The sequence below is a fragment of the Primulina tabacum genome, chromosome 6 (genome assembly GCF_025594145.1).
Source record: "Primulina tabacum isolate GXHZ01 chromosome 6, ASM2559414v2, whole genome shotgun sequence".
Taxonomy (NCBI): Eukaryota; Viridiplantae; Streptophyta; class Magnoliopsida; order Lamiales; family Gesneriaceae; genus Primulina; species Primulina tabacum.
This window is the reverse complement of record NC_134555.1, coordinates 4,781,548-4,799,897: the sequence shown is the minus strand read 5'-3', so window position 1 is coordinate 4,799,897 and position 18,350 is coordinate 4,781,548. Positions and strand designations below refer to the sequence as shown.

Genomic DNA, 18,350 nt, shown 5'->3' with positions numbered 1-18,350 from the left:
AGCAAGCAGAACAAAACTTGAACCAAAATCAAAGAAGTGCTTCTTTATTGGTTATGGAGATAATGAGTTTGGTTATCATTTCTGGGATGACCAAAATCAGGAAGATCATTCGGAGCAGGGATGTAATCTTTATGAGCAACTTTTGTAAAAGGACAAATCAAACATTGGAGTTGGAGATGAATATCCTGATGTCAAGAAGACTGATGAAGTGCCATTGACATATATTCCTGTGAATGAATCGAAAATCAGTAACCATGAAGATGAAGAAGAAACTGCACAAGGTGATGACCTACAAACTCCGGTGATTAAACTCAGGAGATCCTTGAGAACCATTAGACCACCTGAAAGATACTCCCCTGCACTTCACTATATTTTGCTGACAGACAAAGGTTAATCGGAGACCTATGAAGAGGCAATGCAAAATGATGATTCAATCAAGTGGGATTTGGCCATGGAAGATGAGATGGATTCACTGTCATCCAATCAGACGTGTGAGGTGACAGAACTTCCGCAAGGCAAAAATACGTTACATAACAAGTGGGTGTACCGGTTAAAAGAAGAGCATGATGGTAGCAAGCGGTACAAGCCAAGACTTGTTGTAAAAGGCTTCCAACAACGGGAAGGAATTGATTACACCGAGATTTTCTCTCCGGTGATTAAATTAACCACTATCAGGACTGTACTTGGACTAGTGGCAAAGGAAGATTTACATTTGGAGCAGTTGGATGTAAAGACTGCATTTCTTTATGGTGATCTAGATGAAGAAATTTATATGAAGCAACCACAGGGCTTTGAAGTACGGGAAAAAGAGAAAATGGTGTGTAAACTTCAGAAGAGCTTGTATGGTCTCAAACAAGCTCCAAGACAGTGGTATAAGAAGTTTGATACATTCATGAGTAATAATGGTTTTCTAAGGTGTCAAGCTGATCACTGCTGTTATGTGAAAAAATTTACGGTTCTTATATCACACTACTGCTATATGTAGATGATATGCTGATAGCTGGAGCTTGTACTGGAAGAAATTGATAAACTCAAGAAAGATTTATCAAGGAATTTGCAATGAAGGATTTGGGTGCTGCAAAGCAAATCCTTGGAATGAGGATCTTAAGAGGACCGAGTGAATGAATTCTTGAAGTTATCTCAAGAAGAGTACGTGAAAAAGGTGGTTAACATATTTAATATGGATGAAGCTAAATCTTTGAGTACTCTTTTGGCTAGTCATTTCAAACTAACGAAAGCACATTAATCACCATCGACGGAGCAGGAGCATGCTTATATGAATAAGGTTCTTTATGCTTCTGTTGTCGGAAGTCTCATGTATGCAATGGTATGTACTAGACCAGATATAGCACATGCAGTGGGAGTTGTGAGCAGGTTTATGAGCAATCCAGGAAAACAGCACTGAGAAGCAGTTAAATGGATTCTGTGGTATTTGAAAGGTACTGCTAGTTTGTCTTTATGATGCCGACGTGGGTGGAGACCTAGATGGCAGAAAAAGTACTACTGGGTATGTGTTCACATTAGGTGGTACGGTCATAAGCTGGGTGTCTAAACTGCAAAAGATAGTTGTGCTTTCAACTACTGAGGTCGAGTATGTTGCTGTAACAGAAGCTAGCAAGGAGATGATATGGTTGAAATCCTTTCTGGAAGAATTGGGTCAGAAGCTTGAAGATAGCACATTACACTGTGACAGTCAGAGTGCTATTCATTTAGCAAAAAATCATGTTTATCATGCTAGGACAAACATATACAGGTTAGGTACCATTTCATCATATCAGTGCTGGAAGATGGAGTTTTGATGCTGGAGAAGATTCCTGGAAGTAAAAATCCAGCTGATATGCTCACGAAGACGGTAACCATTGACAAACTGAAGTTGTGTTCAACTTCAGTTTGACTGCAAGTATGAATGGATATATATGAGCTGCTGCAATGATGGTGTGAAGACATGATTGAAATCAAGTCTTCAAGTGGGAGAAATATTATGTAAAAGTGAGGCCCACGCTGAATAAAAAATTCAGAAAATTGGAATCCACATCGGAAAGTTTACAAAACTGAATGATGGATTTAGTTATAAATAGAGCTCAATTCCTTCAGTTATTGTATCCCAAAATCAAAAGCTTTTCAGCTTTGATAAAAAGAGAGTGCATAGAAAAAAAAGTGTATTTTTTCTTGAGTGTGAGAATTCTCTTGTGTGAGTTAGATAAATTATTTTTTCGGTATACTTGGGGGTTGGGAGTGAGAGATATTGAGTGTATTGGTGTATACACTTGTTGTAATATTTCTTCCAGTTATAAAAGTTTCAGTGCTCCGTGGACGTAGTCTATATTGGGTGAACCACGTAAATCTTTGTGTTTTTGTTTGTTATTTTATTCCGTAATTTTTTGGGTACTATATTATCATCGTGATCGGTATCGCTTCGGTGTAATCCACCAACACATACTTGTCTAAAACAAACAAATAAAATTTTAATATATTATATATAAATTCATAAATTTGAAAATTCATCGATTGAAACACAACCTTATATTTTTTCTAAAATTCCGAAGATTTTTAATTTGAATTGATTTGTTTGGTTTACCATTAGTTTAATTTTATTTTTTTTAAAATATATTTATTCGATTTCACGTAATTTGATTTAATTTAATTGATAATGGAACTATTTGAACGCTCGACCATGGTAGCACCTATCCTCGTTGGCGGCTAGCCGGCTATCTATATTCCTTGTAAGCGTAGTTCATTGTATCCACTGGCACACTTGGCAAAATCTTATTGGTGTCAAGGGAAAAAAGGTTTACCATCCTTGATTATTGATGATAGCCTTGCCAAATAGACGTTCAATTTCAATTCCTGGAATGCCACCAGCCAATAGTATTGCAGCATCTGATCCTTTTTGATAGGCCCAATTAGTATAAATACCTTCACAGGTCTCGAACGCAACTCAAGCCGCAGAGTATACTTGACAATCCTGCAGTAGAATCAGCAAAACCAGCCTTCAACTGCTATGGCTTCATCAACAATGGCTCTATCCTCCCCAGCCTTGGCCGGAAAGGCGCTGAAATCACCATCCGGTTCCGAGATCAATGGCACCGGGAGGATCTCCATGAGGAAGACTGCTTCAAAGCCTGCTACATCCGGCAGCCCGTGGTATGGCCCTGACCGTGTTCAAGTACTTGGGACCATTCTCTGGTGAGGCCCCCAGCTACCTCAAAGGTGAATTCCCCGGTGACTACGGTTGGGACACCGCGGGACTTTCGGCCGACCCTGAAACATTCGCCAAGAACCGGGAGCTGGAGGTGATCCACAGCAGATGGGCCATGCTTGGAACCCTTGGCTGCGTCTTCCCAGAGCTCTTGTCCCGCAATGGTGTTAAATTCGGTGAGGCCGTGTGGTTCAAGGCTGGATCTCAGATCTTCAAGGAAGGTGGACTTGACTACTTGGGCAACCCAAGCTTGGTCCATGCTCAGAGCATCTTGGCCATATGGGCCTCCCAGGTTATTCTCATGGGAGCTGTTGAGGGATACCGTATTGCCGGCGGGCCACTCGGCGAAGTCACTGACCCACTGTACCCAGGTGGCAGCTTTGACCCATTAGGTCTTGCTGACGACCCCGAGGCATTTGCTGAGTTGAAGGTTAAGGAACTCAAGAATGGAAGACTTGCCATGTTTTCCATGTTCGGATTCTACGTCCAGGCCATCGTGACCGGAAAGGGTCCATTGGAGAACCTCGCCGATCACCTCGCAGACCCAGTTAACAACAATGCATGGGCCTATGCTACAAACTTTACTCCTGGAAAATGAATTTGACTATCAAAAATTATTCAAAAATGGTTGCCCTTTTGTAATTTATAAACTTGTGAATGTGTTATGAGTCGAATATTTTCCGGTGTTCAGATTCTTGTTAACATGCTTGCTAAATTTTTCTCATCCATTAACTCTTAGCAGGTGTCACCAGTTCATACTAACGCTACAAAATGAAGCAAACAAAAATTTATGAATTTATGTCGTCCCTGTAAATTAAAGTATAACTAACAGAACAAATATCATTCCATCCGGATGATCATCTACGTCAAATACAATATATTTTTCATATTATACTTATTATCTATATAAATTTCATTTAGTTGTCCATATATACTCTATTAATCAATTATTATATATATCGCTGCAACCAAACAGATATATATCTATTTCTCAATAGTTAGATCAAATATGGAAAGTGGAATTTTCATGTTTGATACGTAGATTTAATTGCATAAAACTGTAGATCATATATCGAAGTTGATGGATTATGTAGCTTCCATTTATGTGTATAGGTTCAGAGAACGAAAGAGAAAGATAACTATTTGCGTATAATCGATTGGATACTCACTGATCATCACTGTACTCACGTCAAAATATTTTGAATTATAATATATATGTAAGTATATAATTCCAGGAAATGACCTAAATGAAGAATTTTATTGACGTTTATTTGTTTAGGTCATCTCCAAACTGAAAATTTATTTTAGTGCAAGTTTTGCACTAAAAATAGTGTAAGTTCTGTGTCAAAAACAACTTTCATCTCCAACTTATTTACTTCAAATCTTATATCAAAAAAATATTATAGGAATATTTTTTTAATTTTACATACATTATTTTTATCATGTATTTAATGTATATTTATAAATTTAATGATTACCAATAAAATAATATAAAAAATATTATATTATTAATAAATATAATTATTTTAATACTTAAATTGTTAATTTAATTGTTTTATAATAATTAAATTATATATAATCAAATTAATATACATAAATTATTAAAATGATAAATAAATTGAATAAATAAGATTCAATTAAATAATAACATGATGTATTTTATATTGGTTGGTTAATTGGGTTTTTTTTTTCAATGATGTTTTTGTTTCTCTAATTTTGATTTTCATCAATTCTCAAGATACTCTATTTTATTTCGTATTTTAACAAAAATAAAATATATTGGAAATTGATTTATGTCAAATAAATTCTAACCTATTTGACATATGTGGTATAATTTATGGGCAAAAACTTGTGTGAGACGGTATCACGGGTCGTATTTTATGATACATATATTTTATTTGGGTCATCCATGAAAAATTATGACTTTTTATGCTAAGAGTATTACTTTTTAGGCAAAAACTTGTGTGAGACGGTCTCACGGGTCGTATTTTGTGAGACAGGTCTCTATTTGAGTCATCAATGAAAAAGTATTACTTTTTAAGCTAAGAGTATTACTTTTTATTGTGAATATGAGTAGTGTTAACTCGTCTCACAGATTAAGATCCGTGAGACGGTCTCACATAAGACTCACTCTACTTTTTACTGTGAATATCGGTAAGTTTGATCCGTTTCACAGATAAAGATTCGTGAGACTGTCTTATAAAAGACCTACTCTGATTTATGTTTCCAAAACTACTTTTTGGGTTTTCACAAAATAATTTACGAATAGTCTTTTAAGCTCCCAAAAGTAAACCCAAACAAAGTCCTTTTATGATATGATCTCTGGATTCCATATTTTCGAATTTTGGATTTAATTTCTATTTTATCGAAAAATTATCAAAGAAATGTATAATTTTATTTGCAAATCAAAAGTTTCTCTTATCTTGAGATGTCTATGCTCCGATTGGCTTCCAAGATTTCAGACAGACACAGATCTCAGGATTTAAGCGAATTCTTTCCAAGGTCTAGAATTTTCCACATTGCTGTCATCAAAATGGGACTAATATCCACCGACTCGTCGTTTTCTCTTTAATCAATCGATGCCTCGCAGTGCGTCTTGGTTTGCATGTGGATGTTAACTCTCCACCTATCCTCCTCGATGATGTTTTCTTGTATCCAATCGCGCATTTGGCAAACTCCCATTGGTTTGTAAGAACTGATCTTGAGATTTTTATTCCCCTAACATCTACTTTCCAAATGGACATTCAATATCAACTTCAACCAATCACAAGACGGCATTTGATCTCCAAAGATAAACAATACGATAGACCCCGCGTGTATAAGTACCTATGAGATCCCACAACCAAATCAACCACTAATTCCTTAGATACCCTCATCAGCAATCAGCCTTCAACAGCTAGCAATGGCTTCATCGACGATGGCTCTCTCTTCCCCTGCCTTGGCCGGAAAGGCGGTCAAATCACCATCTGCTTCCGAGATCACGGGCACTGGGAGGATTTCCATGAGGAAGACTGTTTCAAAGCCTTCTTCATCAGGCAGCCCATGGTATGGCCCCGATCGCGTCAAGTACTTGGGACCATTCTCTGGTGAGGCCCCGAGCTACCTTAAGGGTGAATTCCCCGGTGACTATGGTTGGGATACCGCGGGACTTTCGGCCGACCCTGAAACCTTCGCCAAGAACCGGGAGCTGGAGGTGATCCACAGCAGATGGGCCATGCTTGGAGCCCTCGGTTGTGTCTTCCCAGAGCTCTTGTCCCGCAATGGTGTTAAATTCGGCGAGGCCGTGTGGTTCAAGGCTGGATCTCAGATCTTCAAGGAAGGTGGACTTGACTACTTGGGCAACCCAAGCTTGGTCCATGCTCAGAGCATCTTGGCCATCTGGGCCTCTCAGGTTATTCTCATGGGAGCTGTTGAGGGCTACCGTATTGCCGGCGGCCCACTCGGCGAGGTCACCGACCCAATATACCCAGGTGGCAGCTTCGACCCATTGGGTCTCGCTGACGACCCCGAGGCATTCGCTGAGTTGAAGGTTAAGGAACTCAAGAATGGAAGACTTGCCATGTTTTCCATGTTCGGATTCTTCGTGCAGGCCATCGTGACTGGAAAAGGTCCGTTGGAGAACCTCGCTGATCACCTTGCAGACCCAGTTAACAACAATGCCTGGGCATATGCCACAAACTTTACTCCTGGAAAGTAAAGTCGACGGTTAATTTGTTAAGCTCGTAAGGTCGTAAGATTGTAACTAAAATTGTTAATTATTGGAACATGTACACGATGCTATGCTATCTTTGAGTTGAATCTTTAATCCGAATGAGTTTCACGGGGTCTATTTATTCTTTTTGACAATTAAACTTATTAAAACCGTAGCTGATCGATCAGATAATCGAAATAGAGATAATACATCCAGCTTATTAAATGCTTAATCTTACAGCTCCGAGATAAGGGAAACTCATAGTTCAATACTCGTCAAAACATGTGTTAAATTTAGAATAGATTGTTTAGCAGATCCTAAATCTCAATAAAGGCAATAGCAGTAGTTGATGCAAAACTAATCCTCTGAATGGTTTGTTTGAATCAGCCCTTGATTTTGAACGTTGCTATAATCCAAAGAGAAGCAGAGAGAAGGATTATTGGCAAGAACTCTCAAGTTATTCTTCAAATTGTAGGAAAGAAAATGAGACTTCACTCGTGAGTGAGGAAGCAAGAAGACTTTGAGTTCAATCATCTAAGCAAATACATTTTTATGGATTCTTTTGAGTCGGAACTCGATATGCTAAGTGACCCATATTTTGGGTTGGGGATTATATGAGTTGTTTAATAAATAAATAGATAATTATTTGCATAAGATATAAGATGGTGTGTACAGTATTGTAACAAATTAACATAATATGCAGCGAAATAATATAATTTAACATACAACTATTCTTGATGAATAAAATAATACAAAATTAATCATGACATTTGTACGATGCTTTAGGAAAAAAGATTCTTAGAAATTATTACCAATTTACACAAAAGAAATACTAGTGAATAAAGAAAATACAACTCTCTTCAAATAAACAAGAGAGCAAAGTGCATCCAAAACTCTTATCACAAAAATAACCAATAACAACGAATGCAACTTAAGGTGAAATTCTTTTTGATGAACAACACTATAATCAGTACTGTAATTAGTTATTGTGTCTGTTTGTCTTCAACACTCCTTAGAAACATAATAATACGACTTGGCTTGAGCACGTGATCTCTTCGAAGTAAATCACCAACTCTCGTGCGATGAGTGTATTCATCAATCAGTTGCAACATCTATTCACTTTTATTTATAAGCTTTATTTGCCCTATATCTTCTTCTTTGAATAGAAACCTACAAAATATGAAAGAAAAAAAATTCATTAAGAATTAAACTTTTTAAATAAGAATATCATATTTAGATTTAGTACAGATCTTATATAAACGTTGATAGACTAGAAAGAGAAAACTCTTTATTTGTAAGCATAATATTATTAAAAAAATGAAAGTCCAATCAAGGAATAAATTATTTCTTTTAGGAATAAATCTAACAAATAGATTATATCAACTAAAAGTAAGTCCAAATATCTCGCATAGATCAACGTTTAAATGTTAGAATATGAATTATTTTCTTAATTTAAGTTAATCAAATTTAAGTGAGATGATATTGATTTATTTAAACTAAATTAAATATAAAAAACTTAAAATAATTTAGCTAATGCACGAAAAAAAATCTAACAACGAAAGATTGGTTTGAAGGAAAATTCAAATTCTTAAAAATGATTAACACACACAATGGTACCGATTCACATTATATTATGCGTGTCAAATTCAAATTCAATAAACGACGAACTTTCCTATATTATTTATTAAACAATTCTTCAGTTAATAAACCTAATTAAATATAACACTTCAATAAATCTAAATTGAATTTAATCATATTTAACTGCATTAAGTTTCTATGAAATTTCAGTTTTTTAACTTAAAGTCGCATATAAAAAAATTCGAATATATTCTTTAGTCAATTTTACTATACATTGATTGATGTAGAGAAACAAATATTAATCTTTCACCTTGTGGTTTTAGATTAGCATACAAATCATGTAATTTAATTCATGATCAGATTAAATGCACATGCTAATGAAACAACATCAATCAGAATTAAAATAAATAATAAAATCAAACACCAAACCAAACTCAAAACATAAAATATAACTTATGTCAACCATAGTCTATGAAAGTTTGCTCCATAGACTCAAAACAAAGAAAAACCCGTGTTTAAATTCATTAACAAAACATAATAAGAAGTGAAAAAAATCTCAACAATTTAGACACGTGTTTTTGTAAAACTCGAAATCTCCCTCTCTGAGTCTTCAAACCCTTGCATCCATCTTCTTCCGACAGCGGTATATGTGCTCCGTAATTATGAAGCCTTTTTGGACAAATCAGACAACTACCGATCGAACAGGTATTGAACCAATCAATCCGTTCAAAAATCGATTGGATTAGTTCGCAGTTTTTTTTATATATATGATTATTTGGATTTAAAACTTTTTTGAAAATATTATTTTCATATTATTAGAGCTTATTTCATTTTTTAAACATTGAATAATATATTTTTTTATTATATATATACATATTTAAGATGTTTAAAATATATTTTTATTATATTATTAGCAGTGTTTTGGTCCGACCAATTGAATCAGTACTTTAAGTGGACCGATTCGATCACCAGTCTGGTTATAAAAATACTGATTCTTTGTTTGTATGCTCCCTTCCGTCTTTTTAGGGGTCTTTCTTATATGACATTAAATTGTTTGACCTAGTTACCAAAATTAAGCATTCCACAATTTGATCAAACCTAAAAACAATATAAAATCAAATCAGATAAATATATATTACATAATAAAAATATAAGATAACCACGATCTCTAGAGGATTAGTACTATATTCTAGCCAAAAATCTCATTCAATCATCTCATAAAAATAATTGTTTATTAGGTTTGATTTTTGAAAGATATTTTTTTTAAAAGAAAGGTTAAAATACAAGAAACTGAAAGGCAATACCGTTCGAGCAAATTTTTAATTAAGTAATTAATTAATAGTTTTTAATAAAATAAAATATTAATTACAACTTTTATGTTGTTTTTTAAACAATCATAATTTGTCCCTAAAAAATTATCGGTACTTCATTTTATATATGAACTCTTGCTTCGATAGCTTTCGCACTTTTTTTAAAAAGACTTGCCATTTACTTGTATTTAATTGAAATGCGACCGAAAATCAACTAGAAAAGGAACTGGCACAAAAAAAAATAAGCAGAAAAAGACATGCATTTGGAGAAAACATGAATCCATAGCTTAATAATTTAGTCAAGAATCCACTATTTTTCTAGAGAACTCCCAAGACGAAACCGTAAAAGAAAAAATTGCAGAGCTGATTCTTAGGCCCCAAGACGTGATCACTTCTGCATTCAATCATCTTGAACCAGGTAGTTGATTGAGATTTCTTGGCAAGCTCTTTTTTTTCAAGAAAATGTGTACCCGTTTTGTGTTTACTGGTTTAAAATTTTCAGAGTGGTTTTTCTCATAACAGATGATTCAATCATCATGATCCCTGTTAAACGTCGAAAAAGTTCCGAATCCTTCGCTGTCCACCAATGATGGTCCCATCGCCATTTCATCGCCATAGTTCATCGAGCTAACGGACCTCATCGATCCTTCCCTTATCATATTGTTCTTAATATATTGCTGCACCACCAGCACCGAAAATGTTGACTCGAACTCTGATGTAACCAGCAGGTCCCCTATCGGCCCAAGCTCCGGGCAGTCACACCAGTCAGTCAGCCCTGCGGTAAGTGGAGATGTCATGACTCTCCCTCTACCCACCAAGTAAAGGTCGTATTTGTTTTCATCCATTGATTTTATGGCTTTAATGGTTTCTTCTTCGTCGTTCAACACCAACTCGCAGTAGCTTATCGAATTGTTGTTTATAGTTGCTGTTTTGAATTTTCCCAAGTAATCTTCATCTAACAGCTTCTCTCTTTCGATGTCAATCTGTAAAGTTACATGGCCATCGTTGGCTGGTTCCACATGCTCCAATTTCTCAGCATCTGCGCTCGGAATGAATCTCATCACCGTCAGTTTTGCATCGGATCCTTCAACCATCCTCCACGAATAGGCCAAAGCCTCCCTGTCATCTGGCCCGCCAAAGTACAGTACAGCAATGTTTCGGGCATGATCGCTTGACTCGGAAACTCCTCTTTCGATGAGTATGCCAACCGAGCAAGGTGCATTATCCAGCACGCCTTCATTGACGCCTCTAATGGAAGGATTTATATCCTCCATTTCACCATTCATCGTCTGCTGCTTGTGGAAGGGGATGACAATGAAAGCCGCACGTTTTTCCTTGGCTATGTTGCAAATATCTTCATCCATGGTAGCATAAGCGCATCTAGCGGTGAGCACTTGTGTGGTCACGCCCTCTGACCGTAGTTCGAAGTTGTCAAAAGCGTTGACAATATGATCAGCTTGTGCTTCAATGTGGCTGGGATTTCTCGGACCAGCCTTGCGTGAGTTATGAACCAGTAGCATGGCAGAGGCGCGCCCCACAAGCTCGACTAGCTGGAGGGCAGAAACGTTAATGGGAGATGTTTTTGTGGGGTTTGATGTCCTGAGGAAGTGGATGAGGGAAAGGACATTCCGCGTGTTATGTATACAGGTAAGAATTATCAGCTCCTCGTCCGATTTGGCCTTCTGTATTGTTCTTCGTCTGTAGGGTGTGATGTTTTCGGTAGGCCGGAACGAGTTTGCCAACGGTGTGACTGCCATTGTCATCACCAGGACCGCCATCACCATTAGTGAGTACGTGTTAGTACCCAGAACCTGGTCAAGAGACAAAACCACTATCATTAGTACTGACTGTTGATAAAGAGTATTTCACACATACAATGATACATGTATATCTGTTACGTTGGCGGTCATCTAAAATCTTACCACCAGCCACAAGTTTAAAACAGGTGGCCTAACCCAGGAAGTTATCCTATATAATGGGAGAAACTATTACTTCATAACTCAATCTACAGTTTCTCGAAGAGTTGATTGGATTGATAACATTACGTATAGGCTAGGTCTTCTGAAAGCTGATGTTGTTGAAGGTTTGTATTTTTGTCATCAAATTTCATATTATTTTTACTTCTTGACATGTGTAATTGATACACTCTAGTTTTATTTTATTATATGAAAAAATTTTATGATTTTGAAGCAAATTTGAGCTAAAGATATGATTTTTTCACATTTGAAGTTGTCAAGAATAAGCTGTGAAAAAATATAAAAAAATAGAAGAAGTCTTGGAACAAGGCGTGATCACACCTAGTGACTGTTCTTATTATGTATGTGAAACTGAAGTTGACAGAATTCCAGGAATGAACCTCGAAATTTGTGAAGATTATGCCAAAATTTAGAGTCCTAATTATTATATTCATTTTTTGAGATATTTTCTACACTAGGTTTTCTTTTGGTTAATGGCATTTTCGGGGTGGCTCAATTAATCATCTATACGTGAAGAATAGAAAGAGACACACAATTAATCATCTTTTGGTTAATGGCATTTTCGGGTTGGCTCAATACGTGTATGAATGTTTCATCTCTTCTCAACAATTCTAGGCTAAATTTTTATTTCTGATTCAAGTTATATTTCTAGTATTTCAATTTTGTCACTATGAGGCTTTTTGTGCTTTAATATAAAATTTTTGTTTTGTTCAAGTATTTTTTGATTTATATTTATTCTATGAAAGTTGTATGTCGGTTATCTGACAATTTAATTTGACATATAATTTTCTACTGTTATCTATTAATTCAGTGATCATAAACGATTGGTACCTAAGTAGCGATAGATTAGCTGTGTTGTGCTATTATAACATATTTATTCTAAATAAATCGACAAAACTAAATTTATCAATTGCAACTATCTCGATCGTTAGATTTTAAGATTAACTATTTTAACAAAACGAAAATTCTATTTTTAATCAATATGGAACATTATCATGCCCAATTAATTATTGATAAGTTTTGACTGGATGTTGAGTTTGGTCAATTAAATTAGGAAAACATAAGGATTTTAGCGGCTATTCTAATAATTCAAAGGTCAATTACATGTAACTACATGAAAAATAATATGTTAGCCGATGAACAATGATACAATTGAATAGTAGAACCCCTTCGAATCAGAACTTGGTAATACTAAATTTTACATTTCTTTAATTATTCATCTTGATCTTTTATTTCTTCTTGCATACTAAATTAGTTGTAGTATTTTATTTATTTATAATCAAACAAACCCTCTTTAATTGTCTTTTCTCGAAAGAAATAAATCTATTGTTCCCTGTAGATTCGATCATACTCACCATTACACTCATTTTACTTTGAGAGTAGCAATTTAAGTTTGGTGGCTCAACGACAGTACAACAAATTTTTGCACTGTTGCCGGGGAACGGTGCAAGGTTAGTTTTTTCGAGTTTTGTTATTTTTATTTTCTTTTTATGCTTTGTTCTTCTCTTACATGTGATAAATCAAGAGAAGAAGAATTAATATTTTTTTGTTGTGAAATACTTCAAGATGTTTCATCAACAAGTATTCACAAGTTTTTCCCAACAAAACGGAAAATCATTCTACGCAGCATGAGAGAGATTCAATAATTTAGCAACAACATTCAAGAATCATGAGTTTTATAACTATATTCTTATTCGACTTTTCCTTAAAAATTTGAATGCAGTTAAACGAAGATGGGTATTTAATAGGGCACTGACAACAGGTAGTTCAATACTTAGTCAAGATGAAGACGGTATGATATATTTGGGGCGAATTTGACTATCATCGATAGTGGGATCATTCATTACAGAGTTGAAGCCACTAATACCTCCTAGAAATTAGCTATCCAGATTTTACATAATGACCTTTCGAGCATAAAAAGATGAGAGATATAGTCTTTATTTAATGATAAGTTGATTGAATGATGTTTTAAACAAGTGTGTGGCATTGAATGAGGAAGCTCTTGAGCCTTAGTCTGAAGAAATTTTGAAAGGAATATCATACAAAGATGAGCCACCAATGAAGTTGATAGATGAACAAGCTCTCGAGACTATTGATTTGAGCTCATCAATAGGATTATCATACACATATATATGAGATCCTTGTTTTTCTCCATTGCCGACATTAATAGATTTTGCTTCAAAGTATTTTTCCCTTCCAATATTTTTCTATTGGAGCTTCCCTTTTTCCTTTTATTGAACATAATGATGAGAATATGGCTTTATGAGTTCTAATATGCAACGTCACATAGTTCCGCTTTCTATCAAATCTTGCTCTAGGAATCTGGTTTGATTTTGCAGTCCAAATGATCCCATACCACGACATATCTGAAATTTTTTGAGAGCCAAGACTGATACTCCCATCCCAAATCTATTATTTAAAGTCACGTTTTGTTGAGGAGGCGGGCTTACATTGTATATATCAAGCCAAACTTGAGGGCACATAGAACCGTGACATTTGGTATCAGAGGGCCCTTAGGCGAAATCCCACATCGCTAAACAACGGGAGAGATGCTGAGCATTTAAATGAGCGTGTAGCAAACCAATTGTGACGCGTTTTAAAGCCGTGAGGCCTCAGACCAAAACGGACAATATCACAAGTGGGTTGGGCCGTGACATTTGGTATCAGAGCGACTTCGCATGAGTTTGGGATGGTGGGGCAAACCTCAGCGAGGACGCTGAGTCGCGAAAGGAGGGGTGAGAGGGCCCTTAGGCGAAATCCTACATTGCTAAACAACGGGAGAGATGCTGGGCATTTAAATGAGCGTATAGCAAACCCATTGTGATGCGTTTTAAAGCCGTGAGGCCTCGGGCCAAAGCGGACAATATCACAAGTGGGCTGGGCCATGAAATTTGGTATCAGAGCGATGTTCGAGCCAGTGTGTGGGCGCCGCACGATGTGATGCGTTTTAAAGCCGTGAGGCCTCGGGCCAAAACGGACAATATCACAAGTGAGCTGGGCGGTGACACATTGTGATTGTTCTTTTGTTGTATGTGAAACTTAATCTGGAAGAATTTCAAGGAGTGAACCTCGAAATTTGTGAAGATCATGCCAAAATTTAGAATCATAATTATAATATTTGACTTAAAAATAATTCTTGGAGAGATAAGTTGTTTTGGAGATTAAAAAAAACTAGATAGAGTTGTATTTCATAAAATCTCTATAGTCTTTTTTTGAGATATTTTCTACATTAGGTTTTCTTTTGGTTAATGGGCTTTTTCTTTTGGCCCAATTAATCATCTATAACTGAAGAAGAGTAGGAGGCACACAAAATAGATAGAATTCCACTCTCTCCTTCATCTTCTCTCTTCAACGTAAAACAAAAGAAGGAGTAGGAAATTTTCATATCTTCTCAACAATTCTAAGCTAAGTTTTTATTTCTGATTCAAGAGATATTTCTCTTATTTCAATTTTGTCAATGTAAGGCTTTTTGCGCTTTAATTTAATTTTTTTTGTTCAAGTATTTGTTGATTTATATTTAATTCTATGAACGTTGTATGTCGGTTAATTTGACAATTTAATTTGACATATAATTTTTTACTGATATCCATAAATTCAATGGTCATGAACGATTGGTACCTAAGTAGCGATAGATTAGGTGTCTTATGTTATCATAACATATTTAGTCTAAATAAATCGACGAAACTAAATTTATCAATTACAGCTATTTCGATTGTTAGATTTTAGGTTTAACCAATATGGAACGCAATCGTGTCCAATTGATCATTGATAAGTTTTGACTGGATGCTGGGTTTGGACAATTAAAGTAAGAAAACACAAGGATTTTAGCGGTTATCTCTATAATTTTAAGGTTAATTACTTGTAACTGCATGAATAAATAATATGTTAGACGATGAACAATGATACAATTGAATAGTGGAACCTCCTCGAATCAGATCTTGGTAATATTAAATTTTACATTTCATTAATTATTCCTCTTGATCGTTTATTTCTTCTTGCATGCTAAATTAATTGTAGTATTTTATTTATTTCTAATCAAACAAACCCCCTTTATAATTGTCTTTCCTTGAAATAAATCTTATGTTCCCTGCGGATTCGATAATAGTCACTATTACACTCATTTTACTTAGAGAGTAGGAATTTAAGTTTTGTGGTTCAACGACAGTGCACCAATTACTTACTCTTTGGCGAGCCTAGTCTGTCTTTTTGCACTCTCATATCAGTATGTAGTTGGATTTTTCAATGAGAATGATGGCATACCATGAGCCAAGAGTACAGATCAAACGCAAAACATAAGTATATCAGGGGGAACTTTATAACTTGTACCATAATATCTTTGCTCCATGTGCATATATGTGTGTGTGTGTGTGTGTGTCAAAAGACGGTAGGGGGCTTACATTCTGTATCTGGCCTGCTTCAAGAATTATCATTGCCATGATGCTCTTAGTATTGGTGAGCATTCCAATTCCCACTGCCTCCTTGAGTGGAAATTCACACAAGAGTGACACAAAAACAGCGCTAATGATCTTCAGAATGCAGGCAAAGATAAAAACCAACCCCACCGAATACCATTGAGTCCCTACAGAAATGAAATCGATATTGGTCCTTATCCCACAAACCAGATAGATAACCGGCATCAGAATCCCAAGCACGAAATCCTCAAGTTTATCCACCAATGCAGCTTCAAGAACATCATTCGGTATCACTAGCCCAAAAGTGAATGCACCGATCATTGGGTGGGTGCCACAAGCATCTGTTAAGGCTCCACAAAGAGCGACTCCGGTAAGAATCGAGGATATGTAGAACTCACTGTACCCCTGTCCTTCTGGCATTTTTCGAATGATCCATCTTAGTGCCGGTCTCACGTAGTAGACACAGAGTAATATGAAAGCCGAGGTACATATCAAAGAGTAATGTATGCCTGAAGATTCACTTGACACTACGAAAGCCAGTGCAAGAAAACCCCACGAACACAAATCATTTATCAGAGCCGAAGACATTGCTGATTTGCCGATCTCAGTGTGAAGAATCTGTTGCCGGTCAAGAATCTTTGCAAGCACCGAGAATCCAGTAACAGAAAGGGCAGCACCCACGAAAAGGCTCCCCCTTGAGTCTTGACTGGGGTAATTTGTACAGAAAAATAATCCGCAACCTAGAAAAAAAGGGATGAAGGTTCCAGATAAAGCTATTTTCATGGCTTTTGGCCCAATACGCAGAATCGCTCGTACATCCATTTTCAATCCCACTAGAAAGGCATAGTACATGACGGATAAATGTGCCATTGGCTCCAACACTTTCAAAGAGTAGAACGGGAATACCAGATTTTTTATTGCACTAATCCTCCCAAATGCTGAAGGTCCCACAAGTATGCCTCCCTGTTGTGCAAGTATATAATTCATTGTTTCACCGGTTAGTATGGCAGACCTATTTCCACTCGGGCAACACAATTCAATATTTATTAATTATGTTCAAATCTTGCATGTGTTTGAAGCGAATGCAGATATTAGAGGGATATATATAGATTATCGATAAATCTTTCACACAATTCAATTTCGAATTGAAATTGCTGCTACAACAAAAAAATTCCCACCTATACTTTCAATTTAAAAGAAAAGGAAAACTAAAATTCTTGAATCTGACCTTAACATTATGATGATAATGCAATATTACAACAAAGAACCATTAATGATTCAAGAAATATATCATTAGTACTCACAAGAATATCAGCAACAAAGGGAGGTTGATTAAAGGGTTTCAACGCGAAATGAAGAAACTGGTTGACGCCAATAGCCACGGTGAGTTGAATGAGGAAGAGAGAAATGAGGGGAGTTGAAGGATCAGGCCCTTCCCAAACGCCATTAAACCGGTATATACTTTGTGCATGACACAGAATGCTTTGGTTGAGAGAATCAACATTCAGGAATCCGGTATACGCCATTTCCGGCAGCTAATGTGGTTTTGCTCCGCCCTCATGTGCCGTGGTGGCCTCCCTTCTTCCTCCTTCAAGCCAAGCGGCAACCACCCTTGGCTTTTTGAATGGCAAAATATTATGTACGGTAAATTTAAGGCCGCAATGCACACATGATGATTAATTAAAACAAATAGAAAAGATGTATTCTTCTACGAGTTTAATTAATTGGATGGTTTCCCGAAAGTAGAGGAGAGGGAATTGTGGGTTTGCTTATTTCATGTAATATGCATGCTTAATTATTACGTAAATATTGGCCTTTAATTTGATTCCATTAAATCTTCAAAAAAAAAGCAAAAAGAAAAATTGTTCTTATCCGTTCCTCATTGGGTGTCGTCTCACACAGCCGGTGAGATTAGAGAAAGAATGAAAGAGTAGTATATGTGGATATTAATGTGGATATTCTGTTATCTCTTTTGTTAGATTTGTTCTTAACCTATCGAATTCTTAAATAAATTATATGAAACCATTTCGTCTTTGGGAAAATTGTGGAAAAATCCGTCTGCACAAACATTTATTATGAATCAGTTACCGTATGTGTTACTGTGTTAGTCTCATGAAAAATCTCTAACAGTTACATATATGGACTTGTTTAATATTCAATTCTTAAACTAGTTTTTGATGTTGA

At 35.9% G+C, this 18,350-nt stretch overlaps 2 protein-coding genes and 1 pseudogene across 2 annotated transcripts; 2 read left to right on the top strand and 1 right to left on the bottom strand.

Annotated features, from left to right (window-relative positions):
- The first annotated feature begins 2,930 nt into the window (after positions 1-2,930).
- LOC142548907 (chlorophyll a-b binding protein 3C, chloroplastic-like) lies at positions 2,931-3,889 on the top strand (annotated as a pseudogene).
- A 2,151-nt stretch (positions 3,890-6,040) lies between these two features.
- Positions 6,041-7,004, top strand: LOC142548906 (chlorophyll a-b binding protein 21, chloroplastic-like). Its single transcript, XM_075657543.1, has one exon. It carries the CDS (start codon positions 6,102-6,104, stop codon positions 6,894-6,896), a length of 795 nt encoding a protein of 264 aa, XP_075513658.1. The 5' UTR covers positions 6,041-6,101; the 3' UTR covers positions 6,897-7,004.
- Positions 7,005-10,273: 3,269 nt separating this feature from the next.
- Positions 10,274-17,819, bottom strand: LOC142548904 (cation/H(+) antiporter 15-like). The gene is made up of 3 exons (XM_075657540.1): positions 17,471-17,819; positions 16,152-17,129; positions 10,274-11,589 (listed from the first exon to the last, which is right to left on the bottom strand). Exons 1-3 carry the CDS (start codon positions 17,690-17,692, stop codon positions 10,306-10,308), a joined length of 2,484 nt encoding a protein of 827 aa, XP_075513655.1. The 5' UTR covers positions 17,693-17,819; the 3' UTR covers positions 10,274-10,305.
- Positions 17,820-18,350: the final 531 nt, after the last annotated feature.

Coding starts and splice junctions, on each gene's coding strand:
- LOC142548906 (XM_075657543.1), top strand. CDS start 6,102: ATGGCTTCATCGACGATGGCTCTCTCTTCCCCTGCCTTGGCCGGAAAG.
- LOC142548904 (XM_075657540.1), bottom strand. CDS start 17,692: ATGGCGTATACCGGATTCCTGAATGTTGATTCTCTCAACCAAAGCATT. Junction 17,130..17,470: donor CCTTTGTTGCTGATATTCTT/GTGAGTACTAAT, acceptor CTTGCACAACAG/GGAGGCATACTTGTGGGACC. Junction 11,590..16,151: donor AAGCAGGCCAGATACAGAAT/GTAAGCCCCCTA, acceptor TCTCTTGACCAG/GTTCTGGGTACTAACACGTA.